General features: G+C 36.2%; 4 protein-coding genes across 4 annotated transcripts; all 4 read right to left on the minus strand.

Annotated features, from left to right (window-relative positions):
- Positions 1-166: 166 nt before the first annotated feature.
- Positions 167-953, minus strand: GCK72_025077 (uncharacterized protein; the record flags this gene model as incomplete). Its single annotated transcript, XM_003094466.2, has 2 exons — positions 167-235; positions 801-953. 2 exons carry the CDS (start codon positions 951-953, stop codon positions 167-169), a joined length of 222 nt encoding a protein of 73 aa, XP_003094514.1.
- Positions 954-2971: 2018 nt separating this feature from the next.
- GCK72_025078 (uncharacterized protein) lies at positions 2972-4650 on the minus strand (the record flags this gene model as incomplete). The annotated part of the gene is made up of 7 exons (XM_053736183.1): positions 2972-3147; positions 3275-3462; positions 3519-3657; positions 3705-3839; positions 4168-4363; positions 4409-4492; positions 4537-4650. The coding sequence occupies 7 exons, from the start codon at positions 4648-4650 to the stop codon at positions 2972-2974; spliced, it is 1032 nt and encodes a 343-aa protein (XP_053579749.1).
- Positions 4651-5331: 681 nt separating this feature from the next.
- GCK72_025079 (uncharacterized protein) lies at positions 5332-7473 on the minus strand (the record flags this gene model as incomplete). Its single annotated transcript, XM_053736184.1, has 8 exons — positions 5332-5520; positions 5688-5954; positions 6000-6308; positions 6368-6406; positions 6465-6652; positions 6699-6900; positions 6943-7070; positions 7413-7473. The coding sequence occupies 8 exons, from the start codon at positions 7471-7473 to the stop codon at positions 5332-5334; spliced, it is 1383 nt and encodes a 460-aa protein (XP_053579750.1).
- Positions 7474-9534: 2061 nt separating this feature from the next.
- On the minus strand, positions 9535-12150 carry GCK72_025080 (uncharacterized protein; the record flags this gene model as incomplete). The annotated part of the gene is made up of 11 exons (XM_003094460.2): positions 9535-9604; positions 9795-9948; positions 10139-10261; positions 10667-10745; positions 10829-10912; positions 10997-11062; positions 11115-11234; positions 11479-11578; positions 11631-11777; positions 11828-11928; positions 11995-12150. The coding sequence occupies 11 exons, from the start codon at positions 12148-12150 to the stop codon at positions 9535-9537; spliced, it is 1200 nt and encodes a 399-aa protein (XP_003094508.2).
- Positions 12151-24459: the final 12309 nt, after the last annotated feature.

Consider the following 24459-nt stretch of genomic DNA (forward strand, 5'->3'; position numbering starts at 1 on the left):
CCAAAATTTTCTGCATATGAGGGCGTTTAAACTTCAAACTGCTCACCATGACCTACCAAAAAATATAAGTTATTGGGTTATAACTATTGTAGAGTGAGAAAGAAATCTAGTCGAACAGAAGGTGGGTAAATCAGTGTTAGCATGGTAGAGAAGAGGTGAGGCAAAGCTATTCAGCTTTAGCCTCCTGAGCAGCCAACCTTTGAGATGGAACGCGTGGTGTTGGTCCGAATCCGTACTGAAAATTATTATTATTGTTACTATTATTTGGAATTTTATCTTTTTATAAGATTCTTTCAAATATTTCTATTTATTCATCTAAACAATTAGTGATTGTTCCTGTTGTTCAACTCTGACCCGGTATATTCTTTACATTGCGCATCGAGAGGCGGCTTCATTCATTTTCCTCTTTCCCTCTCCAAACAAATTACATACGAAATAAAGAGTATCCTAGCGCTCTCTTAATCTCGCACACTCTTTATGTATACCAATTGACGTCATTCTATAGTGTGCATTTCATTTTTATTTAGTGAAGAATAAAGATGGATCTAGAGAGAAGGAAACGAGCTGGGAGAACATATTTATTACGACGTGGTCATTTCTTTTAAACAGCTGTTCTGACAGGAATATTGTTTATATCTTCAACGCTTTACTTTCTTTTTTGAATTGAAAAAATTCTTAGTCCCTAGAGATGTGAGGTCTCTTCAGAGTGCGCCTACGTCACTGATCTTTCTTTTACCAAGAGAGTATAGACAGCTCGAGACGAAAAGCAAAAAGAAATGCAATTTTTTTATATAACAAACCTTGGCAAACACTGTCGGATCGTCCTCTTTACTGACGCAGCACCAGAGGATGCAAGTCACTGCGATCACCAAAATGGTGCCGAAGAAGCAGAGCCACACAGCAACCACACCCAAGTAGTCAATCCATTGGAGTTGTTGCTTCAAGTCGACCATTCTGGAATGTTCTAATATTGAAAAATAAGCAAATTGTTGAGAAAAAGGTAAAAACGAAAATTCAGAACAAAAACACTGAGCAAAAGCGTAAAAGCCACATGATACCGATTTGCATATTAGACTTCCTACTCAAAAATCGTTTTTTTTGACAAAAAATGTTGACAAAAGATAAACTGGGTGGGAAGGTGGTCTGTTCAAATCGAAAAGAAGGGAAGCATGCAATCCACCATCTGCGGAATAGAAAGAGAAAACAGGGTGAGCTTGCTCAAAAAAAGGCAAAAAAGAGAGGAAAGCCCAGGGCCCAGCATTTTGAATTTAAAAGAGGAGGGAAAAAAAGGAGAATGAACTGCTTGCGTTTTCGGAGCCGGAGGAGTCAACCCAACTGACAACTAATTTCGCAAATTTTGGTGCAGTTTTTAGAAATGCCTTTGGTCGAATTTTCACTGTGTCTTGAGAAGCAGCTCGGCTTACTTAGCAAATAGAGAGAGGGAGGTAAGGAGAGGGGAGCAAAAGCACAAACAGTAGGCATTGCACAATTTTTGTTAAATTTCACCCTTCAATTTTCGTCAAACTTTCTATGAACTTGAACTTCTCTTTTTGTCCGTTGGAAAAAAGTGGAAATGGGAAAAAAAGAGTACCAAAAGGAGTAGGATGAGAGGGAAAGGGAAAGCTAGAGAAAATTGAATTGAAAAAGAAAGACTTTCTATTGAAGGGGAAAAGAAGGTTTTTATGCTCTTTTTTTGTCAATCTGGGAGAAAATAAAATATGTGAAGGAGGTGGTGGAAAAGAAGAAAGAGAAGAATGTATATGGAATAGACAATATTTTTCTCTTTGTGTTTTGATAAAAGAAAAGATTGTGTGGGATGTCTATATTTACTTTTTTTTAAGAAACATATCTTTTTGAAAAGTTATATACGTGGTGAACGACAAAAGATCAACAGAAAACAATTCCTTCGAGAAGTTCTGTTAATTTTCGAAAACCTAGACAACCTTGAGATGTGATCTTGACTAGTAGAACAATGTAAATCTCACTAGGTAAAAGTACTGAAGCAATTGGAAAACTTTCATCTCGAGTTGACGAAGAACGCACGACAACTGACTTTGGAGCGTAACTCTCGCGAAATCGGAACTGGTGAGAGAGTATTCAAGACGACGAGTCTCAGATATCTGAGTAGTAAGAGACCAGGAGAAACGGCGTCGGGAGGAAACGGGACCCAATGGCAATCGACGAAGAAAAAAAAGAGAAGAAAATAGCGGGGTCCCTTTTCGTTTCTCCAGCTGCAGCGTTTGGCCGCATCCTCCCGCCCAACCACTACGCAGTTCATAGAGAAATGGAAAAAGAAGATGCTTGCCGCGAAGTAGAAGAAGAAGAAGAAGAAGAAGAAGAAGCAGAAGGAGAAGAAACTGCCGGGAAGAATCAATATATTCGGAGAGAAGAGGGTGACGGGGGACCTCAACGACTCGGCGGACGGGGACGGGACTCGTCGGGGTGGCGGAGGCAAATTTGTGTATGTATGCGTTGTGAAAAGAAGAGCCAAAACAAAATGGCCCTCCCCTGCGCGACGCACTACCAAAATCGTGGGCGCTTCTTTTTTGGCAGGCTCCACACGCACTTCTAAAACATGGAAATGAATGAGAGGGTCTCGGAAATTAGTTTGGGCGGCTTAGAATGTAGTCGAGGGGCTGGGGCCGTGCTACAAACAAACCCCAGTTGAGATTCAAAAAACTACTTCTGAAATGATCAAAATGGACCATTATTGAGAATTAATGGGAGAAAAACGAGAAGGATTACCATTTTCGAAACGAAAGTTTAAAAAAATGTTTTCTAATTCAGGGGTAACATGTGTTTGTCATGTTTTCCATCGAGATTTCCTTAAACTTCTCAGCAGACACCTACGCAAACGCCCTCCAGACATTTTATCCAACTTTTTCAAAATTCTTTATACAAACAAAGCAAGAGAAGCTGAGAATAAACATTTTGCGAGAGAAAAAAAGAAAAAAAAGAGCGGATTACAAATTCACAGCTTGGACCGCGCCGCAGTTAACTCTTCCATCGTTTGTACTCGGGGAGAAGGTTTTGCAATCCAAGTTCCGCCAAACTTGTCACTTTTGGTGAAATTTTGACGGTCGACGTGTTGGCCGTACGTGCCGACTTCATGAATATCAAGGACAGGAGTCACGCAACAATCCTTGCCTGAAATATGATACAAATAACGTTGCATCTACGACTAGCAATTTATTTTGAGAAAGAATCATATATTCTTATATTCTTGTATTCATGATGTACATAGTAACATCGTCAAATTGATGACTTTGCTTACCTTCAAATATTTTCGACCACTCATCGCGTGTTTTCGTCATAAATGTGTCTTCCAGAAGTTTTATTATCTTCTTTGGGTTTGTAAACAGATCATCTCCATCTACTCCCAATACTTCAAACATATTCTGATGGAACTTTGGCTCCAACGGACCAACTGCCATGAACTTCCCATCTTTCGTCTTGTATGTTCTGGAAACATGCATTTCAAATAAGTTGAGACTTTATTCCTCCCATGAGAGCCATACCTATAAATGGGGCATTCACCAGTAAACGCTGCATATTTATCGGTGAACAGATGCGTTTGGTCATAATAATGTTGAACGAACGACGCCAAATAGGCAGTTCCCTCGGTCATAGAGCAATCAAGGACACAGCCTTTACCACCTGCAACCAAAAAATTAATGTGGTCAAATTGGAGCATATGCTTTTACCATTATGGGTTCTTGCATGAATGGCGGATACAATACCAAATGCAGCTGTCAAACCACCACCAGCAAAGTCAGCAAGCATATTCACCGGTGGCCAGGGACGGGAAGCCTCGGCACCAGCAAAGGTAGGGAGCATACCTGAATAAAAATTTGAATGAAATAATGTCATAAGATATTTCTTGATTTTAAGCAAACTTGTCACGGGCGTGCGTTAGAAATAACTGAAGTTTGATAGAAATTTTGAACTTTTTGAACATTTTCCCAAAAAAGCCGGATATTTGACTATACTACATAATTCAATCAAAATCTAGTTATACATCAAGAAATCGGATTTTTTAAATGTAACTTTTTAAATTCAAAACTTGTGGTGAAAACATATACCTTTTATTGAAGCAGGGCCGACTGAGCCGGGCCGAAATTTGACAAGTTCGATTTTAAGTACATCAACCATTATATTCCCACTTACCACTCAATGCCACATAGTTGATATCATGACCAGCTTCGTTTTTCATTCTTCCTGTTTGCCCATATCCACTGATCCGACAAATGATAAGACCTTTGTTTTCATCCCATAGGGAAAGCGGATCCAACCCCATTTTCTCCAGTGTTCCAGGTCTATACGGATCTAGAAGCACATCACTGGTACGACAGAGGTCTCGGACCTGCGAAAAATAGTTTTTGGGTTGGAAAAAGAAGGAGTGACTCACTTTTTTAATATCCTCCGGTTCTCTCAAATCAAACTCCTTCATAGTTTTGCCTCGATTCATGCGTTGTTCAACAGTTGGGCTTTTCTAAAACTTTTTTAATAGAAACACATTCATAACTGCCAAATTACCTTGTCAATAACGGTTACATCAGCTCCAAAATCCGCCAGTAACATACCACAATGTGGAACGGGCGCAAGACCACCTAACTCGACAACTTTTATTCCGGAAAGAAGACGAGACATCTAAATTTTGAAACTATAGACAAGATTAAGAAATAATATTAAAAAATAGAAAAAGTGTCAAACATATATTTTGAAAATAAAATTAACTTAAAAAAGGTTAAGTGTTTTAATTTTGGATATGAAAACAATGTTATAAACGCCGACATTGTAGCAATCGGCATTTTGTTTCTCCTGCTGCGTCTGTACTTACCCTTATCTCTAGTCAACAAGACTACTATGTAGTCGTCACAATAAAAAGATAAGAAAATAGAAAATGTTCATTACAAAGGAATCGAGTAAAAAAATGAAAGAAAAGTAGAAAGAACGGCAGATGAGAAAGGCAGTAATATCGTAAGTAAGAAAGGCAAAGTTAAATTTTCAGGATTTATGAAATCTTCGTTGATTCTTAGTTGGTGTAGGTTTTGTGGCACGCGGTATTCGTGACGAAGCTTTTTCTCGAAGACGAGAATGTTTTCGTTGATTTATGTATGCCTGCAACTAATCGAAAACTATCTACTAGACCAGGCGCTGAACAAGTATATAGTGGGGGAAATAAGACTGAAACGGTGAATGAAAATGAAAATAAAAATGAAAATGCAGTGTACTGAGAAAAATGACAACATCAAGAATTCTAAACACATTAACGGAGAAGTGTTTAAAATAAAAACTGTAAAGACAGACAGGAGAATAGTCAAAGGTGATTTAAATGTCATGCTCGAGGTAATCCTCTCCTCCATGACTAATATGCTCAACACGGACGACTTCAATTGGAACTTCTTTCTCACGGACATCCGAATACACAAGTTTTGGTTGTTGTGAAAACCGTGGTGCCGCGAATTTGTGCATTTCGTTGTTGAGCTCCGCCTTGAGAATTTCTTCGCGGATGAGTGTCTGCAAGTGTCGTGTTGTACAACATAATTACAACTAATTTGGTGCCAAAAGTGAAAAGAATAACTAATTATGGATATGTTTACGAATATACGACAAACAACTATATTTCTACTACACCATTGTTCTAAAGTATTCGAAATGTTGTGAATAATCGAATAACCACTCACCTCCAAAAGATCGTTATCAGTTTGAATCTTGATACTCTTTCTTCCCATTTTCTTCTCAGAATGTTGTTCCAATTGTTTTTTCTGACTATCCGGAAGAAGGTAGTAGAGACCTCTCTTCGACCAGTTCATTCTAGAAACAACAGCATCAAACGACTTTTTGTTGGATTCTGGATCTTCCTCTGGATCAACATCTTCATCGACTTCTCCTTCTTCACGAGCCTCGTTGAGAGCACGGGCATATTCTTGGTCAATGTTATCTTTCATTCCCTGGAAACAACTTTTTTGGTAATATTCATCAAACATGTTACTTACCGATGCCAAAGCCTCAATCTGTTGTTGGATAAGAGTCATCACAGTAGAAACCAAAGATAGACCAATGAGAAGCAAGATTCCAACAATTGGCATGAAATCGTAGTCAGATGGAAGAATATCTCCGAAACCGATAGTGGTGAACGAAATCAATGTAAAGTAGATAGAAGTTCCAAAGTCCCATTCTTCCAGGAAAGTGAAAAGGACAGCGCAGAAAATCACCCAGATGATGGTGATGAGAAGGAGTCCAGAAATTGGGAACGACAGCAGATCATCATCATCACTATCATTATTAGGAGCGGGTGTGATAGTCTGAAATTAACAGGAAATTATTTTTTTTAAAGTTGTGATTGGAAACTTTGGAAACTTACGGTAGTTCCTTCCTCAATGTTATCGGCTGCTTCAGAGATCTAAAACTTTATAATTAGTAATGTAATTAGTGTATTCGGCTATTCAGTGTCTACTTACCTTGTTAGAAAGATCTTTGCTTACAACTCTGGTGGATCTCAAGAAGAACTTCCAAATAATTTTACATCCTTTAGCAAACAAGCTACCAAGACAGTACAAACTGAGGACTGTGAGTGGGATTCCAATGAATGCATATAGGATAGTAGCGAACCGTCCCCAACCAGTACCAGGAACAATGTTTCCGTAACCTGCAAGTTTACGGATAACTTTACACAGCTCAATTAGAAAACATACCAATAGTGGTGTATACTGTCATACAGTAGAAAATGGATCCCAGGAAAGTCCAATGGATGTCTTTGTCCATATCAGCTGGCACGATTCCCAAGGTCTCTTGGAAAGTTGTCAAGACCTTGGCAGTTCTATTGTATTCCTCCTCTGCAGTCATTAATCTTCTCTGTCTTTTGATTTGCAGCTGGTTGATCTTATACACAGTTCTCTAAAAAAACGAAAAATTCATTTGTTCACTGGTTTCCGATACCCGAATGAGCTCATCTCTTTCTTTCTGCTGCTCGACGAGCATCTCTCGTTCGTTTTCTCCTTCGATCATCCAGAAGATCCATGCTCCCAAAAGAGTGTAGATCACGAGAATAATAAGTGGAAGTAGTCCTGAAATTGCGGGAAATTTGGGCGAGACAAGGTGGTGGCAGTTGTTGTATTACTGCATTGGAATTTGTGCGGTGGGCCCTCATCAAAACAGAGTGTAATTATATATGAGCGAAGATTATGAAAGAAATGAGAGAGACTAGTTTAATTGATGTACTCCGGAAGAAGATCAGATCATAAAGATAATAAAAATTTTAGATTCCGGAATCATTTACTCTGTAAACTCACCATTTAAAACCGAACGTATGAAACGAATAAAGAAGAACATGTCTATAGTAGTTTTTAGATACTTCTTCACGCTTTATATAATCACATGGCTCCTTTCAAAAAGTACGTTTGACATACCTTTGAACGTTTTCTGAAACGTCGTCAGAACTTTCGAAACGCCTTGCGCAACAATCGCCATTTCCGGATGTTTTTGTTACCCGCTCTCCTCCCACTTTTCGTTTTCGTGTACTACCTGAATAAACCTTTTTGAAACATATAAACCAAAGGTTTTTGGCCTTTGACACGAAACGGCACACAAAAAATGCAATGAAGTGCAGAATAAAGAAAAAAGAGAAAAATGTGGATGAGATGCGAAACGAGGGAAGTTTATCTGATAGCAGAAGTTTGATGGAAGGAGAAGAAGATGAAGAGGGATAGAGGGCAATCGGAGTCTAGGTTATTGGCAATCATAAATTTGGCTCACGAAACAAAGATGAAGAGATTTTCACATGAGATACCAGATTTCTAGTGTCTAATTTAGTATTGTGACATGAGAAAAAACTTTCAGTGTTTCTTGAATGTGGAGTTTTTCCTCATAGCAAGGTTGTTTTTTTCAGACACATCCGTTCTAACTGTAGGAAAATAACTTTTTGGAGATGCTAGGCCATTATTATGATTTTTCAATGTTAAAGGAGTTGTTAACATCCGTAAAATCTACAAAAATTGCGTCAGATTAGCCGATTCGGAATTCCATGGGAAAATGCTTAACCATATGAAAAGTTTGAAAGCTCGTAACTCGGCTCGTAAAGATATTTAGCCGGTTATCATTGCAGAAATAGACTTCCCGTAGTATATAGTACCTATTACCAAATTTATAGATTGTGTTGAAGTCGAGTCTACAAAGACTTCCTTTTTCAGAACAAAATCTACAGTAGGACATAGGTGCCGACTAAGGATGGGAACATTGCACATGAACTATGTCGATAGATTTTCTCACAGGTCATGTAGCTTGAAAAGTCTCAAAAGTTTGAACGTAAAGAATAGATATTGTTGATAGCGCCCCCAGGGGGGACAAAAGTTGAGAAAGGGATGGGAGACGCGCGGGAGGCAAAGAGCAACGGGAGAGGTTGACGACGGAAGAAGCGGAATGTGGAGCACAGGAGAAAAGATGTGACACTCACATACACAAGCACACACACACTCATTGGATATAATACACTTTTTGCAGCTTCTTCAATCTGTTCAGTTGCTCTTTTCACTTTTCTCTCACTCTTTTTTTGATGGCGATGGCGGTGCCAATTGTTCGGTTTTTTCTTCTGTCAGTCTCTTTCGCGTGCCATCCGCCTCTGACACTTTGGATATTTTGATATTGGTAGGCATCAGTGAGGGTAAAAAAGCACGTCGAAGAAGCAAAAAAAAGAAGAGAAGATAGATCGGTGAGGTCTTTGGAGCCAATCGTCACAACAATTTGATGAGTGGGATCTTGAAATGAGGCGGGAAGGAGGCGACGGAAAAGAAAAATGAAAGAAAAATGAAATTCCAAGGATTGATGGGAGAAGATAAGAAACCAACAGGATGAAAGATAACTGACTAATTGGATTCTGAATGAGCAACAATGGGAATAAGGAAAAAAAACATAATAAGAACAAAAATTCACTACTATCCGAGTTTCAAATTACATGAAGATACAGATAACTATTTCCTGGTTATCTTGCAAGGAACACACAAGAAAATACTCACGTTACACTTTAAAAATATTTAGTCAAGTTGATTAGAATGATCTTCAGATTTACTAGCACATACTGGACTAAACAGAACAGAAATGATACTATCGGTAGGGAATTATAAATAGGACAAACAAGAAACTAATTTATGCACATGATCAATTATAAGAACATGCTTTGTTATTTTCAATCAACGCATTATATTTTTTGTTTATATTTGTTTGACAGACTCAGAAACATCATTTGAACAAAAAAACACCAAAATTGTATATATATAGCCATACACCTCCTTGAGTAATTCCTGAATAAACCACTGACTTTTTGGTATGTAGTTAACTTGAAGAGACTGAAGTTCAGTGGACCGTCAAATTTTGTTTGCAGGAAGGAAATTTTACACTTTTTTATTCGACCAAGTAAAAAAATGAATGAAATAAAATACAAATCCCCCGTATCGAAATCTAAATGATATCAAATAAGACAAAATAATGTGTTGAGTTTTGAAAAATATTGGTATCTGTTCCGTAAGTTACAAGTTTTCATGCGGTAGTTTTTGGGTCCAAAATCGGGATACGGTTCGACATTGCTTGGCGGAGAGGTGTGTGAGCTCTGAAAAGATATAGTTCATTCTTATTACCCAAACGGATCTATTTCAGATTAAGATAGAAATGAGTGGAGACCGGAAATTTGTTCATACAACGACTATAAATTTCCATCAATCTACGTGACAAAGCCAAATCTGTCTACCCAATTTCATTTCATTTTCTTCTTGAACATAATTGTATTATTTATCACTCACAGACTATATTTGCTGAATGAACTTCTTGGATATCCATTGGAGTTCCCTCTCCAATAGTATTCACATATGATATCCTTGAAAGCTCTCCGGAATCGACTGGACGCAAGGTTGTAGGCAATCGGGTTGATAATGGTGGCGAGGTAGAAAAGAAATCCTTAAAAAATTGAACATTTTGTAGAGATGCCATTTTTTGAATGTTGTGAAAGTCTGTTTGTGCTTTATCATGTTTTTGAATCTTCTTCCACGTCATTCAAAACAGAAAACGTTTCGAAAACCAAAGCGTTCTTTTTGAAAAATTGTTTCCTATTCTGGTTTTTCACGCTATTCCATGTTTTCTGACTTACCTGAAATAAAATAGAAATACTGGTTGACCCATTGCAAGATGACTTCGTTATCTAAATAGAAAAAAAGTAGACGTTGACATTGAAACGGAAGGTAGCAGATGAAGAAGGCGGAAACTATTGCACCTGCAATAAGAGTCTTAAAATTTAACGATTCATGGTCGATTAGTCTCAAACTATCTTATTTTATGCTACCGGAAATAGGATTATGTTGGGGGGGGGGGGGGGGACGAGGTCTGAGGATGACCAGGCACTAGTATTATGAAAAGAAAATGGAGATATAAAGTGTTTTAAATAGTCTTTTCGTTATTTGAACATTCAATGATTTCATTTCTAGTAGCCTCCCAGAATAAGACTACCGTATGGACTATACGATACAATAACTTGAATATTTCGAACCGAACGAAAACAATATTTTGTACTCTCTCCAGGTACACCTAGTCTCACTCGCCTCACACATTCATTTTCCGCTCCACTTGCCTCTCATTTCTTTTTTCTTCTAATCTTTTATCATTTTTTCACTCAACATACATAGAATTGCATTGATTCTCATTTGCAGCTCCTCAGTGATATCTAGTTCTCCTGGCTGGATTGTTCGATTACTTGATACCTGGAAATATTGAAGCAGGTGAGTTTTTTCACGAGTTAGGAGATGTTTTTTCTCTATCTAGGGATTCAAATTATTAGACTTACTTTGCAAGCAATCCTGGCGTAAAGAATGAGAATTGTCAGAAGTGGTATCGCAAAAAACGCAATAGCAGAAAAGTGAAACAGCACCTAAAATTAGAATAAATTTTCTATGAATTTTTTATTGAATGGTGTTGAAATGTCAAAGGGTCAAAGTTGAAACACCAATCTCACCTTAAAAGTTGGCATCAACTTTTGATCGAATACTACAGCCACCATACACAATTTTGACGATGTCACCTATAATTTTCAAAGTTTTTTTCTTGAATTGTCTTTTTTATTGTGTTCTTACCGGTATTCCGTTATCAGTTCCTGGCCAGCTCTTTATAATGTAGTCAGCTCGATGATGAATAGCGAAAGGCATTGCGCATAGCACAGAGAAAACCCATGTAAACCCGATTATTGTACGAATCTATAAATATCTCATTTCTGTCATCTGACAGGAGTGGATTATAAGATATCTATAGTATATACATGTGTTCTTTTGACTTTCAGACATGTTCTGAGTTTATTGTTAATGCATGTATGTTTAAGTCATATCCGGACCAAAGGGTGTGACTGATTCTTGTTATTTCAAAGATTAAGGTTAGTCTGAGAAGAAATTTATAAAATCTGTAACAGCTAAACCAACAGAACCCCCTTTTTAGTTAACTCACATTTCGCTTGAATGGTTGAACTTTCATAAGGAATAGCGGATGACAAACCGCAACATAACGCTCAATAGCAAATATGAGAATAGTTAGAATAGAAACCGAACTGAAACATTTTCTTTGCTTATATTAGTTTTTCCCACTATTTTTCAACTCACCTAGTAGTTTCTGCAATCAGTGCTTTCAAATTACACACGTAGTCTGGGAATGGCCAAGGGTACTGGTGCCAATTCATTAACACTTCAAATGGCAACCCGACGAACAACGTTACAAGATCAGAAACCGCCAAATTCATGAGATACATGCTGAAGGTACCGTACCTCTTATTTTCAGTCCCTAGTTTTATGTAACTAACCTTGCGTGAGTCTTCATCAGCGGATGCTTTTTCATGACCAAACATGTTGTGATGTTACCGATGACTCCGACTAGAAATATCACGAGGTACAAGGCGGTGACCTGTAATCACATGGTTTGTATAATACAAAAGTATATCTAGTATAGAAACTTAGTTTTGTAACCAACCTTATAAAGTGTGGGGTCCACTAGTGCTCTTTTTGTGATGAAGCAACTTTCCATATAACATGCCTCTTTTTGCTCTTCCAAATTGCCATAAACAATGGGGCATTCTATCGCCAGACACTCACACTGGTTAGTGGCATTCATACACGCTTTGAGCATGTTTTCACTTGGCTGAAAAGAAGAAAATGTGTTAAGAATTGGGAAGTTCTCGGTAATTCGAGAAGTCACAGTCAAATACTGAATAAGTCATTTGGATATGTGACTTGTGAGAATCTTCTACTTTTTTTTTGCTTCTTACAATTAATTAGAAGTAAAGAGAGCAAAAAACACGAGTAAAAAGGCTAAAGCAAGGATTAATGAGGATCGGATTACTTTTTGAATCATATGCACAGTCAGAAGGTGTCGAAATCCGAGATCAAAAAGTTTCTGAGAAGAAAGTATCTTGAAACTTTTTTCCAAAAATGAATCGTGTTCGACCAACCAGAAATGTGAAATGAATCCCATCCGGTGTGGGATTCAAGGGTAAAGGTTGCAAGAATGTAGTTTTTTCCTTCACATTTTTCACGTCAAGTGCAGATACGTCATTAGTGTGATGTTTTAGGAAGATAGTTAGGAAAAAAGTGCAAGACAATTTGAAGATGCTCCAGCAAGAAACACGTCACACCTACTTACGTTTTGAGCGAAATATATCATTAGGTTGTTTTATATGAATATAACAGACAGACAGTGAGCGTATTAGCTTTACGGTTTATAACATTTCTAGACATCTCCATAAGGGATTTCGTATCGAGAAAGAGAAAACAAATAAAACACAATATAAGCACCTCAATTAGTGGGGTTCCCAAAACACCAGTGCCAGGAATAATAAAAAGTGTTATAATTTTGATCTACGTCTGAGATTTTACTATGCGGATGACTCGTGAGAACTTGGACTGATTGAAAGGTTTTGTGCTCTCTAGCACATAATTTTGGTGGGAAAAGGCACATGAAATAATGTTTCAAAAGGCTGCCAGACGGGGCGATTTAGACGATGAAATCACGGGATTCAGATGAGAGAAAATTGCATAGAAGAGTCTAAAGAAAGAGGATAGAGAGATGTGTTCAATTATAGAACAAGACCCACATTAAGTCTCATTTCAATTTTTTTGTTTTTGGAAAACATATTTTTGGAGGAGACCAGCTTGAAATTGGTTTGAAATAAAAGGGAGACAGCGAAAACAAAAGATAGGACAAGTTTTGAAAACTCAAAAGAAACTCAGATTTTGTTCGTTGAACTTCTCTCTTTTTCCACATTCTGACGTTGTTTCAGATGTCAGATGCATCCTTTTTGGAATTAGATTATGTTTTTGGTTTCACAAACGGAGAAAAGAAGATAGCATTTAGTTTGATGTTTCAGTGCAGAAACCAGAGAGAAAATTGGTTCTTATCATACTTAAAGTTACCGTATAAGAAATTCTTTGTTTTTAACTTTTAATAAACGAAGGCATGTTTTTTTTAAAATATTCAGTATATTTCTGTATAACCAGGAATAATTCAAAATGCTTAGCAAATGTTCACTGACTACGTGTACTTCATACTTTTTGATCGGTAAGTTTCGAGAATAAAGAATCCATCGAATTCATATGAAATCGAATTTACACATAAAAGAGAGAAAGAAAAGTGAGAAGCATCGAGCATCTTTGAGCCAAAAAGAGAACAACTGTGAGGCATAGAATAGGACCCCTCCCCCGGACAAAATCATGCACTTTTTTCTTTTTCCCTCCACTTCCTTTCTGTTTCTGTTTTCATAACTGAATCCTCGTGAGCACTACCAATGGAAAATGAATGGGAAAAGACAGGGGCGTTTTTGTATAGAATTATAATAGTTGGGGAGTTTCCCTTTCGGGGGGAAAGAAAATGGTCGGAGAATTGACCTAATTTGGTAACATCTCAACCAAAAAACTGTTTTTGTGTTTTGAAGGAAACTCATTGGTTTTTTGCACTAGACAGTCTGCCAAAACACATAGCATATAAGAAATGTGTTTTCTGTTCTATCTAGAAAACAAGACAACTCAAAATTTGAGGATTTTGTGAATTTATCTTGCAAACGCCAAGATGAGCAAATTTCAAATTTTTTCGTATTTTTTAAAAATTTTTTGAATTTGGTCTCTGAAAAGTCAATTCTAAAAAATCATCAAAAATGTTCACATTTTCAATGAAAAATAAAAGAATTTCAATAAAATACATAGAAAAAAATGGGTTCATTGGCCTTTCAACATTTTCCAGGGTCGGGTTTTGACAAGTATGATAAAACACGTTTTTCTCCTGTCACTTTATTGAAAACTTTCGAAAATGTAACTATGCAATAGACTTTCCAAGATCACATTGTTTTACTTAGGAACCTCAGTTTTCTTTTACTGATTTAACATAAGTCAAAACTTCAAAACTAATCACTTTGCACTTGCTCCAAACATTCCCACGCACTTCTGATATGCCATGTTTCATTTAGAATATTCCAATAACTTCCTTCATATTGCGTTCTTAGCCCTTATAGTTCCTTTTTCGAATGATGTAGTCTTTTTTTGCTCTTGGCCTCATCTTCAGCCCCTTAACCTAGTCTTTTATGAATAGGATGATGATGACACATTCTAAAGGAGCAAAATGGCCAAAAAATATAAATATTTTATATTGAAGATGGTAATTACGAATAGCGGTTTTTGTGGACGCACGAATGACACCTACTAATACACAAAATGTTGCGGAATGACAAAAAATGAGTAATTGGTTTTTAATTTTAAAGTAGAAAAAAGACATGCTATTGTTTATGAGTATTGGTGTTTAGAATTTTAAGAATATGAATTTTTTGTTAAAGAAAACACAAAAAAATAAAACGAATGAAAATACAAAAATGCTGAAAATAGAGTTATAAGTAACTGCTCAATTAAATGAGGGCGTTGATACAATCTGCACTTTTTTTTTAATCTGAGCAATAATTAAGAAATTTTAGGTTTTGAAAGTAGACTAAATCACTCTACCTAACTTGCTCGACTTTTAACTCACCCGGAATGTAAAATTCATGTTGTTTTTTGGGACGAATGTACCGAATAGAATAACTGCAGATTAGAAAATGAAAGTAACGCTACTGTTTTGAAGTTTTGCCTATCGTCTAGGTGCTCACAATCCTCAGAATACGAGCAATACTTCAATTAACAGTTAGAATCAAGTGATGAACCGGCAAACATGTGGGATCTTGGGACTTGTTGTCTGTCGGACAGAAAATGGCATAAAAAGTGGGTGGAGTTCAGTATCCGCTGTTGTCAACTGGCTATAGAGAATAGCTATTATACACAGCGGTTTGAACTTTCCCCATCTCGGAATATGGTCTTTTTTCTGTTCATATTGAGCGAATGCAGCACAAAAAATGAATATCAGCTCTTTGTTGCGAGCCGCATAATGAAAAAAATGGATGTGACCTATTTGTTGGATACAGAGGGAATGTTGGGTGTCATAAACACGTGGAAGGATCACAGGGATAAATGTGAATGGGCCGAACACCAATGTTACAGATATGTTTTTAGACAAACAAATAGGAAATATTGAAATTTGTTTCTGGAGTGAAGTTTAATGCTAGTTAAGAACTGCAAAGACTCGAAAGTTCAAATACAAAATTCTAGTGATCTACTGATGATAGAAAAAGTTTAGAATCTGAAACGAGATTCTGAATGATTCATCGAAATGCTTCAAGTCACGTTTTGGTGGTTCTCTAAATTTCAGTAAACCAACAAACTTTCGTTTTTCTCACGCGCAACTTTCGAAAATTTTGTCTCGATTAGATGATACTGACAGATATGACCTCATTGAACCACAATTCATGTTTCACTTTTTTAAAATTAACTGAGGTGATAGCTAAAAAAGCAGGTGAATATGAAAATAATATTTAGTACATTAAATATGCTCATGTTAAAAAAAAACCAAAAATTCTAGCAGAAAAATGTATAAAACCAAATAATACTGAAGCAAGTGGTACATAAGTTTATATAACCTAGAAAATCAATTGACTAGTCTACTGATATGAACTCTCTGAGCCCAAAAGCCCATCCAACATTCAAAAGTACAACTTTGATACTAAACGGAAATTGGAAAACTCACATTCAGCCTCCAGTATAGAAAATGTTAAATATCCGATGTGTAAAAAGACAAAAAACTGGCCAATAACAAAACGAGATGGGTTGAAAATCGAATTTCCTGCTCTGAAAATTGGCGCGTGGCGGTGGAGGCCGCAAAACACGAGCTCGGTTTATCTATGATTCCGCTTCATTCATTATTGTTTCGCTGTTTCAAAATTTTTATCGATTTAGCGAGGATTGAATTGTTTTTATAGAAATACTCTTAAAAATACTCTCTGTTGAGACGAAAGGTTATGTTATCCGAATTGACGCTTATTTTGAAATAATTTAAAATAAAATTGAGAGCACTGAATGAAGAAATGATGATTTCTAAATTAGAAACTGCTCAATTAGAGTCTTATATTAGGAGAGGCCTAACATGGTGTTTGACGACTTGGCGTGAAGACTGATATGCATAATGTCATAAGATGAACTAAATTTCGAACAAAACACGTGGTTCGAACGGACAAATAACTGGATCTCTGAAAATTAGTGATCTTAGTGAAACATCAATTATGGCAGAAATCGAAACTTTTTTCAGAAACACTTGAATGGTACCTGTTGATGTTAGAAGTTGTAGATGACAGACTTGACAAAAATAGAACAGGTCTGGCTCGGCCCATCTGCCCGGCCTAGTCGCCCCGGATTCAAAAATGGATTCTTATTTTTTAACAAAATTTTCGAAAATTTAGCGAAAAAGTGCTAGAATTTTGAATTCTCAAAACATGTTTCAAAGCGGGCCGGGCCAGGCCGGGCCGGGCTAGGCAGGGCTGAGAATATTTTTGATTTCGCCACGTGACTAGTCCGGTGGATGAGTCAAAGTGAATATCCCTCTGTTTGATTTTATAAGTGAACACTGGCAATGACTCTCAGAAATTGCTTTTGTTTCCAATTATTATCTTTGTTCAACATCTATTACAAAACTATACATTTGAAAAAACTGTTAATATTCAACATTGGAAAAAATATATCATGCTGTTCCATTCCATTCCATTATAGTCTTTATTTCATAACCATGTAAATTCGACACATATCCGGTCGAACCATCAAAAACCGAATTCTATTGAAAAGCGCAACTAGACGCTATTATTCTTCTTGATGTTGCAATATTGCACTGAAATAGATTTCCACTTTCATTCGGACCTGACAATTCACAATTAGTTTTATGGGAACGTTTTTTGCGAATTCATATGATTGAGACCAAGATTTTTGTAGTTACAGTAACAGTTTTTGAGCGAGTACCATGTTATCTATTCTGATATTTATGCTTTAAAAAGATTGAAAAGCAAGGCATGTTTGTATTCAATTAGATTCAAATCGATTCGGGCAGAGCTCAAATGATTTCTTGCCAATCTATACAATTTTGGTCTATGATCCATGATTTCGGAATCGTCTTCAGGTGTTTCTGATCTTCGTTGCCGAAAATCAGGAGATCCCATTATAACTGTGCTGTAATATATCTTCCGCTTTTCATATCCTCCGTCACCACGAAAATGACACACTGCTCTTTCTTTTCTCACATAAAGCAATAAAGAAAAAAATCTCACCTTCATTTTTTGATTTTCCCCTGATAAAACCCAACAAAAAAGATTCGCAGTCAGCAGGATTCGAACCTACGCGGGCAGAGCCCAATTGATTTCTAGTCAATCTCCTTAACCACTCGGACATGACTGCATGTTTGTTGCGACATTGAAATTTGTTTGCGTAGTTGGCGGAGGATGGCTGCCGCCGATAGAGAGGTGCGGTGATTAGGCGTTTGTGATATCAAGTAGCGGAAAGCGTATGAAATTTCTGATTAAAATGGGTTTGGCCCCCTTTGAAGTCTCATTAATTTTTGTCAATCTGCCTACTGGTTATAGACATATATTTTGTAACCACTATTCCTATTATTTATTTTCTTCGTAGTAACTACAAAACGTAAAAACTAAAAAATAATAACACATTATTTGAAACTTTACTGTCATTTGTTTTTTGGTATTGTCAAAACAATTCAACCCTTCATAAGAGTCAAATGTCATTTGGTTTTATAGCAGTTTTAAAATTCGTCTGTCTCTTTAGCTTAATGAATTTGATCCCACAATTGAACTCCTGACGTCGGATTTTATAAATGTATGATACAATTCTCCAAAATATCTGCAGACCTTCTATTTCTATCTGCATCTTTTGGAGTTCCACAGATTTTGACGTCAAACGTGTGACGACTCTTTTTTCGTTATCTATTTGCAACTTTCATGCTAACTATCAAAACAAAATACAAAGTTTCTTTCACCTTTTTTTGAAACACGCTTATTTTCTCATCTGTCACATGTTTCGAGTCTCTTCACCGACTTCAAGAAGATTAATTAGAAATTCAAGAAAAAAAGTTTGACTAACATGCGAAAGTATCTTTCTACTTTTTTTCGTTCTAAAAATCTGAGTCCAACGTATCAATCTTTAATGTGAATTTCGGGGAAAAAAATTTGCGAAAAGTCTCGCAGACCTTCAATTTCTCAATCTTTGATATTCAAGGATTAGCTAGACAAATTTCGAAGATTGATCATTTTTTAAATTGATCCTTTACGATTTTATTTTTATCTGCAGGATTTTAGTGTTAAATTAAAGTTATTGAAATTACTCATCGAAAAGGTATCTATGAACCTACCATTTGGTTTTTAATTATAGGGAAAGCTTGTTTGCGAAAAAAGTAGAAAATTCCAAATTTTTGATCTTTACTATTTTTCCGAATGAAAGGGCAAAGAATATTTCACGTGACTTCCTCCTCGGTGAGAAAGTCCAACTTAAAACACTTAATTAAAAAATCTTCAGAGAAGTTATTCGATAGTATAAACTTTCTTCACTCATATTTTTTGATTAAAAACTCGTAAAATAATTATTATATGTTTTCCAATTATTTCCGACTACTCAAACATTTTCAGCTTGAACATTACTTTCCAATCATTTTTTTGATCTTTAGTAGACTCTTTATGTATTTTTAGAAATAGTACGTTTTTTTGTCCACACCTACAGCACTACTCAGAACTCCACCTACACGCTCCAATCTTCAGTTATTCCGCCCTGAAAATCCGCCCACATTTTCTTTCATTGAACTTCAAATCGCATTCTTTTCAGAAGTATTTCTTCACGCTCTGACTGATTTCAATAAGTTTATTAAAATAATGGTCAGTTCATTACACATTAAAATGTTTCAAAAATCCAATTAGTGGCAAAGAACTAATTTTCAAAGTCATGTCAGTCTTATTCTATCTTTTGTTTATATTTTTAGTAACCCAATCTTCTATTGACTGGTTTATCATTTTTCGTTTGTTGGTTTCAATTTCGTTTTCAATTTCCTATTTGTGTACTTTTTACATCGTAGAATTGAATAATCTTAAGCTAATCCATCAAGTCAGCAAGTCTATTCTCATCATTTCCTTCCAGAACATTCTTATCCAAAAGTCTCATAAATTCTCGTGAATTTCTATTATTACACTTTGAGGAAGCGATATGATATGACTCATTAATCCATAGTTGTAGACAATCTTTTGATCGGGTCATTCGCATTCTTTCCAAGTTTTTTTTCTTATCTCAACGCATGCGTCAGCGTGTTCATCCGTTCCTCATCTGTTATTACCGAATCATCAATCTTGAAATGGATTGCTAATGAGTGAATTTTCTTTTTTATAAAATTTATTTTCTTCTATGTTATTCTCAAGCTTGCCTAAATATATTAATTTGCATTCCGTAATTAAAAAAAGTAGAAGCGGGCATTGAACCCGGGACCAGGATTTGGATATTCCATTTTTTCAAACATTTTGTCGAAATGTTTTGAAATTTTAGGATAAAATAGTCAAAATCTTACTTCAGGAGGCGAGCTGAGGAACATTTTTTGGTCGGCCGGGCCCGGCCCGGAATTTCCGAACTTTATCCGGGACCGTTTGCACTCATACCACTTGACCACTCGACCACATTTTCAATGCAAAAAAATTGTCACTTCAGGGATTTCCACTGTCCGATTAACGACTTTATAACAAAAAAAAACAGGTTCTCCGCAAGATTGATAAGAAGGACACCGACACTTGCATATTACAAATAATCAGTTTGTTTTTGTGGCCGAATGGTCTAGTGGTATGATTCTCGCTTTGGGTGCGAGAGGTCCCGGGTTCAATCCCCGGTTCGGCCCATTCCTATTTTTGATAACAGTTTTTGAATGAAACAACAAAATATGAAAACTATTGACAAAATAAAAGCGATCATACTAATTCCTTTTCTCACGTTAATCCTCTAAGAAATTGTTGTAGAATGCATTTCCATTTATGACATTTTGTCTAGATTTTTCCCCCATTCATGTTTATTCCGGTGCCCTCCTAATCTCTATCGATGAAAGAAATCTAATCTCCATCTCAATTTTTTTCTTGGAATAGTTCTAATGTATCCAGAAGAAAATAAATCTTCAAGCTTGCACTACCCTTCAAAATCATATTTGAAGTGGAGCAAAAAAAGTCAAAGTGGTTTGTTTTTTATGTCTTCCATGAAATTTTTTGTAAAGTATGGAGGGCATCAGAAAATTTAATTTGAGTGAATTGTTTGTTTGACAAGAATGAATTTCAGCAAACTAATAGTTATTTTCTGAAAGTAAGATTTGAGGCTAGACTTTTCTCAATGTTCGTGTGTTTTTCACATTTCTAGAAATTATTTAACCCCTAATTACTTCAAATTGGCAACTTCCTCTTCTCGATTCACGTGGACTTAGAACGTCAACGTGGGGGGGAAGCCTCTCCAAATCTATTCTCAATAATTGCTTCAGTGCATGTTTTGCTTGTTGTTTCTGTTTAACGGCTATTTTGAGATAAATTGGAAAAATCTTGTCTGCTTGTCTATTCTGGCTATTTTGGTTGAAATTCTCTCTCAACCACGCCACAACTTGTTATTATTCAACAGTTAAAGCTTTGTCTTCTATTTTCTTGATTACTTTGTTCTTTTTTGTGTCGCATTGAAATTCAGTTTATCGATTAACTTTATGAATGTATATATAGTTTACGAACGAATAGTGTACACTAAAAACTTGCGCATGTTCATATCTCACGTGACCGGGTAGCAAACTCTGAAAATAAGAATAATACCTGATTCTTTCGTCACTATCTTCAAAAGTATCCTTCTTCGAATTCCCTTGTTAATTTCACATCGGTTCACAGAACACAAACTTTTCGATATCTGTTTCCTTTCTCTCCCCAGAGGGACGTCCGTTGTCCTCCAGCTGCCAAAAAATGCTCTCTGTTGTTTGGGAGACTAGAAAATAGAACAAGAACTCATCCTCTTGTTTCAATTTCATGAAAGTGAGTTATTGTCGTGAGCATTGAGCAGAGCACTTAAACCAAAACGGTCCAATTACGTGGGCCGTGCCCTTTGTGATGTCACCTTTGAGTTGACCCTTGTTTAAAGAATCCAACATCGAATAATTATCAGGCTCAGGGCTAGTCGCACTTTTTTGTTTGCACACCCATCCTAAATAGATTAAGAGATGCTCTTTGTTGTTCCACTTTAACCAACATTTCTAAATTTGGGCTCAAGCTTTAGGTCAGAAGATTGGATCAATAGTTCTTCTCAGTTATTTCAATGAATCTCAAATCAAATTCGGATTTTGATGAGTTCAAATACTTTGAGACCACTGCGGAAGCAGAATGTTTCGTTTTTCAAATCTGAACTTTTGTAGATCACGCAATTCACTAATTAAGTGTAACTTGTGATGTTCTCAGCTTCTGACATAATTAAATCCATACCCCATTCGACATTTTTTTTTCTTCTGTTTTTTTTTCTGCATGTAGAAAATTGAAACCGTGGGAAGTGGTCTGTTCGACACCTTCATATTTTTCATTCGTCATTTTATGAGTAGGACAAAGACTACTCTCATTATTACTTTTCTTTACGTAATTCAATGATAAGTAAGTCAGTTATACAAATCAGAAAACACTTTTGATCTAATTTTCAAGCTGTGTCATGATTTTTTGTGAAAGTGCTTACTAAGGATATGAGAAAAAACTGTGTGTACTATCGTCTTGTTGTTCTTATGAAAAATTGATTTTCGAAAAATTTTCTGTTTTTCTAACAAAAAACAGTTTACTGCAATCTTTGTTCCAAGAAAAAAACTTTGTTTTTTTCTTCTCTTCCGCATTGAAACAATTACTAGACACGTAACACCTTAGACAGGATGCGCTAATCCAAAAAATTGTCGGTCTAATCTGTAAAGGAGGAAAAAAAACATAGAGAAGAAAAGGAAAACACTAGATAGGCATGACTTTTATTGGAAAACTTTAGGAGGTATTTAGTTTTGGAGTTTTGGTCAAAAATATACATATTCTAGTTATATTTACATTCTTAAAATTAATTTCTGATTTGTAACATTTTTTCCAATTCTATGTTATAACCCGGTCCATTCGCGAAATTAATTTTCTGACCCCCGGATACGGGTGTGATTCAATTGCATTCTTCGGGTATACATACATTTGTCATTAATTCAATTCTGGTGTGGTTCTTTTTTTTTAATTTATAGTCAACTATAGTTTCCAGTATCTGAAGAAAGACGATGAGACAATTTCAAAAACCGGACCATCAAAAAAAAGTTGTCAGGCATTCAATTAACTATAAATTATTTCTGTGATCAAATGAGCAGACTCTCGGAAATATATAAAGCTAGTTTGGTTGGTAACAAGAATAGGTGATATAATTATATGTTTTCAATAGTACCAATCATATACTCCTCCACGCACCTTTGTACTGCTATTTTTGATTTTTTCGTCCATAGAGAATGTTTCGATCTTTTGCAGATATGAAACCTTGTTTTTCATCTGACATTTGCTTCTATTTTTTGGGTTTCGTTTCGGTTTCCGCCGGTGGTTATTTATACACTTAGGTTGTGATTCGCTGTCAGATAAAAGTACACTTTCACTAGAATTCCACTCTCTTTCTCTCAAAGCACCCTCAGGCTGCTTGAAAGTGCCGCTTTCAATAAATCTGAAGTGTTTTTTGTTGGAGTAACCTTTAATGAATTCAATGAGCCTAAGATTCAAAATCATTTTATATTATTGTATCTATCTTCCTCAATTGACATCAATTATTCGTGTGGGTTGAGGTCAGACGCACCTTCCTTTTTTCTTCTTCCCATTCATCTTTTTGTCGCCGAAAACCTTCTGGGTCCCCAAAATAAATCTGCACGCGAGATGAGTTATGTTGCAAACAATAGCCAGAAACGCACGCGTCTTAGGTCCTTTTTCTTTTTTTGCTTGTTTTTTTCTTTGGTTTCTGCACTCAACTCATGCATAGGTTGATTGACAAAGTCAAGAGAACGCGGTAAAAATAATGTAGGCTTGGGTACCTGTCACTCATTCGAAAATTTGAAAAAATAAGATTTAGAAACAATTAGATATTGACCCAAATTTTCAAATTCTAAGTGTCGGTCTATTCGGGGTATATGAATCTTAGCAATGTTTAAATTTCAATTCGTTGCCCTTCTCTGCTTAGGAGAATTATTCAAAAACAATAGGCTCTAACTTCAAGGATTATGCATTATTTTTTGTTATCTTATTGAAAACTGTAAATCTTGGAAAATGTCAGTCATTAATAACCATAACAGCTTCAAAAATCATAAAACGTCTACTTATCAAAGATTAAATTAGATTCCATGAGTAAATGTGTTTTCTTCTCCAGTTAAAAATGTTCTGTAAGTTTTGCACGGCACTCTGCATACTCTAGATGACTAACGTTCTGCAGAAATGTATTTTTAGGTAGATGAAACGTCGCGCTTGTACCTTTACTATGCACAACTTCTCACGGTGTTGTCAAGAAATTCTGACGAAACTCAAACTAGGCAATTGGTTGTTGTGTCATACGATGAGAAGTAGGAGAGGGAAGAAAAATGAAGAGGAGGAGGAAAAGATGGCGGAGAAAAACGGATTAGTAGGATTCCTGAAATAGTTTTGGTGATTTCGGCTGGCTAGGTGTGTGCGCGTGTAGTGGCATCATTCTCAGTATCAGGACTACAATCAGTGAGAGCAAAAAAGAATGGGCGGAGCATTCTTTTCCACATCGACGCATTCTCTATATTTTCTCTTCTCGATTTTCAGTTCTTTTTCTCTTTTTCTCATTGCATCATTTTGAAACTGAAAATCATCACATGCGTTCATCAATTTTATTCATGCCCTTCATCTCTCCTGAACTTTTCTCTTTCAGTCCCGCAATGATGTCAAAGGTTTTTGAACACAATTGGATTAGGTTTTCCTTTTCTTTTATGCTACCTCACTCATCTCGCATCAAGAAACATAATAACTTGATTGTGTTTTTTTTCCGCACT

The sequence above is a fragment of the Caenorhabditis remanei genome, chromosome X (genome assembly GCF_010183535.1).
Source record: "Caenorhabditis remanei strain PX506 chromosome X, whole genome shotgun sequence".
Classification (NCBI taxonomy): domain Eukaryota; kingdom Metazoa; phylum Nematoda; class Chromadorea; order Rhabditida; family Rhabditidae; genus Caenorhabditis; species Caenorhabditis remanei.